The 10,082-nt window shown below is 45.5% G+C and overlaps 1 protein-coding gene across 1 annotated transcript; it reads right to left on the reverse strand.

The window, feature by feature from the left end:
- Positions 1–4,513: 4,513 nt before the first annotated feature.
- On the reverse strand, positions 4,514–5,791 carry LOC131401137 (polyadenylate-binding protein 1-like 2). Its single transcript, XM_058536195.1, has one exon. It carries the CDS (start codon positions 5,711–5,713, stop codon positions 5,111–5,113), a length of 603 nt encoding a protein of 200 aa, XP_058392178.1. The 5' UTR covers positions 5,714–5,791; the 3' UTR covers positions 4,514–5,110.
- Positions 5,792–10,082: the final 4,291 nt, after the last annotated feature.

The raw sequence follows: 10,082 nt of genomic DNA on the forward strand, positions 1-10,082 counted from the left end.
AAGAACTCATGCATCTCAACAACAAAAAATCTAACAACCCAATTAAAAAATGGGCAAAAGAACTGAGCAGACATTTCTCCAAAGAAGATATACAGATGGCTAACAGGCACATGAAAAGATGTTTAAAATCATTAACTATCAGGGAAATGCAAATCAAAACTACAATGAGATATCACCTCACGCCCGTCAGAATGGCTATAATTAACAAGACAGGAAACAACACGTGTTTGAGAGGATGTGGAGAGAAGGGAACTCTCATACACTGCTGGTGGAAGTGCAAACTGGTGCCGCCACTATGGAAAACAGTATGGAGTTTCCTCAAAAAATCAAGGATAGAACTACCATATGATCCAGCTATTCCACTGCTGAGTATTTATCCAAAGAACTTGAAAACACCAATGCATAAAGATACATGCACCCCTGTGTTCATTGCAGCGTTACTCACAATAGCCAAGACTTAGAAGCAACCAAAGTGCCCATCAAGGGATGAATGGATAAAGAAGATGTGGTATATATACACAATGGAATACTACTCAGCCATAAGAAACGATGAAATCCAGCCATTTGTGACAACATGGATGGACATTGAGGGCATTATGCAAAGCGAAATAAGTCAGAGGGAGAAGGTCACATACCGTATGCATTCCTTCATTAAGTAGTAGATAATAACAGCAGTAAACAAACACATAGAGACAGAGATTGGATTGGTGGTTACCAGAGGGGAAGGGGGGAGGGAGGAGGGCGGAAGGGATAATTCGGCACATGTGTGTGGTGACGGGTTGTAGTTAGTATTTGGGTGGTGAACATGATGTAATCTATGCAGAAATAGAAGTATAATGATGTACACCTGAAACTTATACACTGTTATAAACCAATGTTACTACAATAAACAAAAAATTAAAAAAAAAAATGATGGCCTATAGAAACTATATTACGTAACTACATGGTAGTTGCACAAACAGTATTGCGTAATATTAATTGACTTGAATGTTTGTTTATGAGGCATTTTAGTGAAAAAAGAAGTATTGAATTAGTATTTATGAATATGTACATATAGGTGTAGTATGTAAGCCTATGTCTATGTAAAAGTGTAATGAGTTATGCAACCAAATTTTACATGTGGTTTTTACCCAGCGGTAGCATTATGGTTATGTCCCATGTTATTCACTCTGTTTAACAACACATTATGATTTTTCTAGGATTTGTTTCCCTAGAAAATAGAAATAAAAAGAAAAATTGTTATTATAGCAAGTAAAATTTAAAAATATGAATTCTATTTCATCCACTGAAAACACAGCAAAGTTTAATATAAATTCTAATCCACAGTTCAGAGCCCTGTGCAAAGAACTGGGTACACATTTAGACTGCAAATAACAGAATAATAGTGTAAGCTGACACTACTTTATAAATGGTAATTTGACTAAAATATATAGCATAGTCTGAAAAATGCTCTATAATTTTTTTCTCCTGTAGAAGTGTTTGCCACAGAAACAATTATGGATGTGACTGTAAATTTAGGTAAAAGGTAGTGAACATAGTGGTCTGAAATTAAAAGAGAATTGAGAACAAAGAAAACATTTAACAATGTAGGAATTCAGAAATGAATTGATCCATATATACAAGAGATGTTCAAAGACCATTTTAAATGATTTGAAAAAATAAACAAGAATATATATCCAAGGTTTATTTATTACTGAATAAAGATTCTGAAACAATGTAAAGATGCAAAGTATGATTTGATATCTTATATATAAAAATATGAATTATAATATGTAATTATGTATATATTATACAATGCAATATTATATATGCATATATGTATATGTAAAGATTAAATTTTTTTTCTTTATATTATCAATGTTACATTTATTTTATTTTGCCTATCAATGTTATGTGATTTTTTAAAATGAATTTATATTCCTTGAATAACAAGTGAAATATTCTTTAAAAATTGAAAAAGGGAAATGAAAAATGAACTATGTCTTTTATAGCATTGTATTGGCAAAAAATAAAGTTTATAATACCCATGGAGGAACTTGTGGAGGAAAATGGGTATTTTTCCAACATATCAGTGGAAGTGTAAATTCGTATATCCAGGCCACTTGATGATACAGTTAAAAATTTTTAAAAGGCCTCTACTTTTCAATTCCACTTCTATGTACTTATGTAAGCACAATAATTCTGCAGCAAAATTATTCACCATAGATTTGAGTTTAATGGGGAAAACTTAGAAACCACTTTAAAGTCCAAAATAAGGAAACGCTTTAAAAAAAAATTCTGATCCACCTATACAAGGATAGTAAGTTGCGGGAGAATATTGAATAGCCAAAGATGTTCTAGATGTATTTACAATATATTGAAAAGGAAATTTTGACAGAATACATTCAGTACGAGTCTATATTTGTTTTAAATTTTATGGACAACTACATAAAGCTTGCAAGGCAAAAACTAGTCACTTTAAAAAGCGTTTGTTTACATTTAATACATACGTCCTCTTTCTGAAGCAATGCACTTGTAAAAGGAAATAATGGAAGAAAAAAATCCGCAAGGGTAACCAATTTCTCATAACTTAAAAAATACTATATTAAGAGGATGAGCAGGGAAATATACATTCTCTTACACTGTTGATGGGCATAAACCCTATGGAAGAAGCATTTGGCAACAGACGGGCAAGGTATATAAGGCAATTAAATATCTCCATACGTCAGCAAACATTCAGCTACAAATGTGTTCCTCGTAGAATTACTATTACTTGGGAAAAACCAGAACAATTTAAACATACATCAAGGGGCTGAGTTTTAGAAATTACAGCTTATCCATGAGATGGAACATGAAATAAAAACAAAATTAAAGAATATTTAATAATTTGGAAAGATGATAAAGATCAATTATAGTAAAATATCCCACAAACAATACATATTACATTTTTGAAGGTATTATGTATTTATGTACATGTTTCCTGTGTTTCAGTTCTTTTTGTCAATTGGTAGAATTAGGAGTGATTTTGACTTTTTTCCTTATCAATTAAAAAAACACTTCTGATACTGTATTATTTGCATAAAAATAAAAGTTTAAAATAAATAAAAACAAAAAAGCTACAGTACCCTTGATTAAATATTGGGAGAGTGCAGAAATGATTGCAATAGCAAGTCTAGAAAATTGTCCAGTTTCCAGGTCCTCTCACAATATTTGTGCACTTGATGAGGATAAATTGATACTATCTATGTGGATAGTCATTTAATAATGAACCAGAAACAAAAGATTTTAAACCTTCCCTATCCTTTGACTTTTCAATTCTTTTAGCAATCTTTGTTCAGGAAATTATCTTGAATGTAAGGAAGGTTTGTGCACTATGATATTATTAGCAGCTTAGGCTTGAATAAGAAAAAAAAAACAGAAACCACTCAGTTGTTCACCAATCAGAAAGTAGTAAAAGCAAATATCTCCATTTACATATCTAAATATGGATATAGATGAGTACATATATCTATATATTCCTCTACCTAGCCCATAAACTGGAACACTAAACAGCCATGGAAACTATTTTAGAAGAATATTTAATGAGATGAAAGGAAGTTCAAGAATATCTATCTATACATGTATATCTATCTACATTATATATTTATGTGTGAAAAAGCAGATACTGAAACAGTAAATACATTAAAATTCACATATATATCACATGAAAAACACTGGGCAGGTGCAGAAGAAAATGATTCAGGTAGGTATGGGTAGTCATTAGGACTGATTACTGGTGACATTAATTTTCTTCTGTTAACTTGTCTCCTTTGTGATTTTTTCCTGCAATGAAGCTGAATTATTTTTCTGACAATGAGGAAAAGGGCAGGAAGTGGGCACAGGGGAGACAGGCGATAAACGATATTAAAATCCAGCAAAATAACACCAAGGACAGCGAAATACCACTTGCAGCCCATCAAGGTGGCCAAGACACACACAAACACACATCACACTCACACTCTCACACACACACACACCCCACACCAACTACAGTGACCAGGAGACTATGCAGGGGAAATGGGCTTACTCTTTTTACTAGCTGCGCTGGCTGGCATGAATGCAAATGGGTACAATGTTTAGGAAGGGGCCATTTGGCAACACACAGGAAAAGTCTTTAAAATGTCCATATGTGGATCCTGCAAGCCCACAATTAAGAAGACCATCTGGTATGCTAGCGAAGATTTGGCTTGACATGGAAGGATTCACTCATCAGAGTACACAGTGTTGGGTTTACACACAGGGAAAGAACTAGGCACCACCTGAATGTGCCAACAACAACGCAGGGATAATTACAGAAATGTTAAGGTCCATAGTTACACTCCGCAGGCACTGAAGATGACGTTTCGGAAGCCTGTTGAATAACATGGAAAGAAGTTTGATGGGTTGATTTTTGTTTGGTTTTAGTTTCTGAAAAAGCAGGTTAAGAAACACCACATACATGAACCATTCTATAAGTGTGTTAAAAGGGAAGGTGGGTGGGGAGGGAGGGAGGAGGAGGAGGAGGAGGAGGAGGAGAAAGAGAGAGAGAGAGAGAGAGAGAGAGGGAGAGAGGGAGAGAGGGAGAGAGGGAGAGAGAGAGAATGAGAGAGAAAGAGAGAGAAAGAGAGAGAGAGCCTGGAAAAACAGCACACCAAAAAGGTAAAAATGGTTGTCTCTGGGTAGTAGGATCATGGGGAGCAATTACTCTCTTTCTTGGTTTTCCCTCATCCGATTTCCTTCTCCTTTCTGATGTTTCTACCATGAAACTGTATCACCTGTGCAGTAAACAAAGCGAGAAAGTGCTTTTTAAACCAAACCACAAGGAGAAGAGGCAGCCTTCAACCTATCAAGTGGCACAGATTAGCAAGATTATTCACAACACCCTTGGGGGGTGTGGGGGAGAGGGAAGGAAGGAAAGAGAGGAGAGGAGAGGAGAGGAGAAGAGGAGGAAGAAGGAGCAAGGGGGAGGGACGAGGAAGGAGACAGAGAGAGAGAGAGAGACCTGCACTCCCAATACAATACACTGCTGGTGGGTTGGGGGGCAAAGGGGAGGTTGTAAACCGGGTGGGAGCCAAGGTTTGGCTCTGCTGGCTGGCTCGCTCCTGGGATGTCTTCATCGCAAGGTGGCCTCCTCATCAGTGTCTTCCTCGAAATCCTTGACGTCAGCACTGGTGGACTGCCTGGCCCACGCTCCCCTTTCGGCCTCTCGTTCTTTATGCGACTTGAATCTCCCAACGAAAATTTTGCGGTAGTTCAGGAACATGCCATTCATCGCATCGATGGCCCGCTCCGCGGACTCCTGCTTCTGGAAGTGCACGAACCCGTAGCCCTTGGGCCCCTTTTCGTCGCAGGCCACTTTGCAGGAGAGGATGTTGCCAAACGCCGAGAAGATGTTGTACAGCGCCTTGTTGTCGATGGTCTTGCCCAGGTTCTTGATGAAGACGTTGCCCACCCCGCTCTTCCGGAGCGAGGGGTCCCGCTGGGACCACATGATGCGCACTGGCCTGCCCTTGATGACATCAAAGTTCAGGGTGTCCAGGGCCCGCTTGGCGTCCACTGGTTGCTGGTAGTTGACATACGCGTAGCCCAAGGAACGGCGGGTAATCTTGTCCCTGCAAATGCGAATGGAGAGGATGGGCCCGGCCGGGCTGAACTTCTCGTACAGCATTGCCTCTGTCACCTCAGGGTGCAGGTCACCCACGTACAGCGAGGCCATAGGAAAGTCTGGGTTCGCCCCGGAACCCCCCCCTGTCTCCGCATCTGCATCCGCGGCGGCAGCCGCCGCCGCCGCCGCTGCCGCTGCTGCTACCGCCGCCGCCACCTCCGCGTCCGCGTCTCCCAAGGGGCGCGCTGCAGCCTCTGCGGCGGCTTCGGCCGCGCTGGCCTCCGCCACCGACGCGGCCGCTGCCGCCAGGGCGGCCTCCGCCTTCTCTCCCGCCAGGGCGGTCGCTGCCTCCCCCAGGGTGGCCTCCGCCACTGCCTCCTCTCCTGAGGCCTCAGCCTCCACCTCTGCTTCCGCCTCCGCCACGGAGGCCTCCGCCACCGCCTCTGCCACGGTCGCCGCCGCAGCCTCTGCCGCCGCCGCCGCCGCCGCCGCCGCCGCCACCGCCGCCACTGTCGCCGCCGTCGCCACTGTCGCTACAGTCGCCGGTGCCGCCGGGCCGCTGCCGCAACCTCCCTTCCCGCGAGCTGGGGGCGGGGGTGGGGGAGAAGGGGCAGAAAGGCGGGAGAGGGCAGGAAGGCGGGTGGGCACCGGACCCGGGGCCGGGGGCGCGAGCCGGAGCTGGGGCCGGAGACCCGGAGTCAGCCGATCTGGCGAGTCCAAGTCACCTGGGATGGCGAGCGCTGCCAGGAGCGCGCTGATGCGAGTCGCCGCCGCCTGCCGCCGCCGCCGCCGCCGCCGCCGCCGCTCGGTCGTGGGCTAGCGTGCGGGGCGCGGGCGGGCGGGCAGGCAGGCGGCGTGTGGTGGGGGGCGGGGGGTGTTGGCGTCTGTGGTCCGGGCAGCTGGGAAGGCTTCTGTCTCTTTGGTTCCCCCTGCGGCTGCTGCGGGGCTGTGGGGCTGCGGGCCCGCGGGCGGTGGGAGGAGACGGGAGCGGGAGACTAAAGAGGAGAGGGGGGAGTGTGAGTCCTCAGCCTCTCGGGTCGCCTAGATATTTGTGAAGAAGCAGCCAAGGAAAGGGCTCCACTGTGGACTGAGGGAATCTGGGTTAGATTTAGGGAGTTTTGTTTTACTCCTCCTCTCCCCATAGAACATTAAAATGATGAAATCAGGTACCTTGCAAGAGACGGTGAGTGGCATTGAGAATACACTTGCCTGGCCTAAACAAAGCCGAGGGATTTGTTTTCTCACATTCAGGGATTCTCCCTACCTCAACGCGCGCACACACTCTCCAACATCACCGCCACCAAGGAAGCAACTCCTGAGCGGGAGCTGGGACAAGCGAGCGGGGCAAGCTCCCTCTGCAGCCTGCTGACCCGTTTTCTCAGAGATCTCTCCCATTTTTCCAGCTCTTTCCCTCCTCTGCAACACTTGCAAAAGAGGGAATAAAGAACACGTATTCGTTCATTCATCACGCCATGCCACAAATATTTATGGAGCTGGTGCCGGTCCCTAGGGACAGCGGGGTCTGGGAGGCGGGAGGACATAGACTGGTTTTGAGTTTATCCTTGGGAACAGAGAGTCTGGGCTGGAAACCCTGCCCCTACTCCAGACTATGGGAGAACGAGGGACCTGGAGTTCTTCAGCACCCCAACTCCTCCCTCCCATCCAGCCTCAATATATGCAGCTTGGAAGTGGCAGAATCAAGAGCGCCCTGTCCTTACTGCTGTCCTCAATGATACCATGAGGAAAGGCCAGCCAAGGGCTGGGGACAGGGCTTGGTCCAGAGCCAGCCACTTGTTTGTTCTTGGCTCTGCCCTCAAGGTGCTGAGGTTCCCAACATGAACCAAGAAATGCACATCCACGTTCAAAACAGAACAAAAACCTGAAATCTCTGTAGAATGAGGTGCCTAGTCCCAATTCACCAGCTAATATTTATGGAAGCCTTATTAAGTACTTGGCACTGGGGGCTAAGGGACAGACAATGTGATAAGTGAGCAGTGAGTGTTGATGTATTGGAGGTGTGGGGCGAGGTGAGAAAAGGTGAGCAGTGTGTGTGGTGGGAGCAGAGAGGCCACACAGGGCCAAATGCTGAGGGGATAGACAAGTGAGCAACCATTAGAGTAGAGTGTAACAGAGGCTAGAGTCCCACCTCCCCCAGAAAGGAGGACGCAGCCACTAACTCTTCCTGGTAGGAATCAAGTGAGGCTGCACAGAAGATGAAACCCCCAAGGTGAGCTCTGAAAGATGAGTTAGCAGTCCACCTTGTTGAAGCAGGGGAAAAGGCAATCCAGACAGACGGATCAGTCTGTGTCCAAGGCCTTGACGCACGGTCACTTCTGGTCATGCCTAATAATCTGGCATGGACAGAGTTCATGGTCTCCAAGAGCATATGACAGGAGATGGGGCTGGAAGGTGTGGGGCCCTGAAAAGCAAGCTAAGGTGCTTGGACTCTATACCCAAGCTCACTGGCACCACTCAGCACTTTCAAGGAGGGAATCGGTATGGATCAGATCTTTAGAAAGAGTACAAATTAAATATCAATACAGAAAGTAGCTGAGAGAGATCTTAAAAGTTCTCATCACAAGGGGAAAAAAACATGTAACTGTGAGAGGTGATGGATGTTAACTAAACTTATTGTGGTAGTCATTTCACACTATATACATATATCAAATCATTATGTTGTACACCTTAAACTTATACAAGGTTGTATGTCAATTATATCTTAATAAAACTGGGGAAAAAAACATCAATATGCATATAAATGCACCTGCGTCCCCCCCCATGCACACAACTGAGACAGAGCTGGTAGAGCAAAAAGAAGACAGTCAGATGTGACCAGTTCCAAAAGAGTTAGAACAACCCTTCCCTCCATCCCTCCTTTCCTTCCATCCATAGGGGTTTCACCCTTACCGTGAACCGGGCATTGAACTGTGGGCTGTGGGGTCAGATATAAAAAATGGTCAAACCATAGTGCCTTCCCTCAGGACGTCTCACTCCACTCAAGCTCAAGCTGCCCATACAAATAACAGATATGCCAGCAGAGAGCTTTAGGTGCTGTGTGATTGGACTATGGTGGCCATGGAATTTCATCTGCCCAGTACATATTCTCTTCTCCTCCTCACTCCTGCCCATCCACCACCTTTAGGTAAATAAAGCTGTCTTCTGTGGTGGCAGTGTTGGCTGGACCTGGACAGTTTGCACGTGATGGAACAACCCTGAACCTGCGGAACTCACCGAGTCGCCATGGGGTGCCATGCAGTGAGAACCTTCCATTCGCTGACTGGAAAGCATCCCAAGACCGCTGAGAAGCAGACACGCAGACATGTACCTCACCAGCTTGCCAAGTCCAGCCCTCTGCCCCTAGACAGGGCTAGTGTCAGCAAAGGAAAAGAACAGACACAGGAAAAGCCTGCTATACAGCTGGTGCCTGACCAAGGTGGTCACTGTCACCGCTGTTAGAGCCATCTCCTGGGGGTCTAGGTTGCTTGCAGGCCGGAGGCAGATGAGCTGTGCCTCATCATTCCGGGTGGCCATCCAAGAGGGACCCGAGGAGACAGGCCAAGGAGGAGGCCATGATTTCTGGGGGATAGGGGATGTGGGGATGATGAGAAGAACTTCTCAGTCCATTGTTAGGAGACAGAAATGACAAGGGGGCCTAATTAAAGGACCAAGACTTAAGATCTCTTTCTCTGGCATTGACTTCCAGCCCATAGAGCCAACAGACATCAGTGAAGCAGCAGGAGAAAGAGGTTCAAGGAAGTCATGCTGTGGCCAGCAAATCCCCAAGCCTGTCAAACCTGAGACAATCCCAAGGCCTCTGAACCTCCAGCAACACGAACAGGGCTACTAAAGTGACAAGGAGAGCAGTTGGGGAATGCACCTCAAGTTCTTTCTCATAGAGGCCTCCATAGGGTCCCCCCTCCTTTCTTTAGCCAGTTCCTGGCCAGTTTCTGCCATCTGCAATCAAAAGTGTTCTGACTACTAGGCGCTGTGACAGAGGCAAAAATGAAGAGCCTTGTGGAGTGTCAGTGGAGGGGAGGAGAGGTCTCTTTCTTGTGGGAGGAATTGTTACTCATTTCATTCACTCAGTGATTCCGCAAACATTTATGGAGAGCTTACCATGTACCAGGCATTCTTCTAGGCAGGGGGATCCTGCACTCTGGGAGCTTATTTTCTAGTGGGGAAGACAGACAATAAACACGTCAGAAAATATCAACACCCTTAAAGGTTGCTACAAATGCCCTCAGGGAAATAAACAAGATGAGTTGGTACATATTACCTAGAATCCAAGGACGGCCTTTCTGAGGACCACGCAAAGTGGCCAGTCTTGCTACGAGCCAGGGGGAAAACCTGCCCAGCAGGGAGAATTGCAATTCCCTTGGCCTTGTGGCAGAAAAGAAGGGCACCGGAGGGCTGGAGCCCACTGAGAGAGGAGATGGAGGGAACAGAGGAAGGTGCTGCGATGAGAAGGAGCCATGATGAA

The sequence above is a fragment of the Diceros bicornis genome, chromosome X, assembly GCF_020826845.1.
Source record: "Diceros bicornis minor isolate mBicDic1 chromosome X, mDicBic1.mat.cur, whole genome shotgun sequence".
Lineage (NCBI taxonomy): Eukaryota > Metazoa > Chordata > Mammalia > Perissodactyla > Rhinocerotidae > Diceros > Diceros bicornis.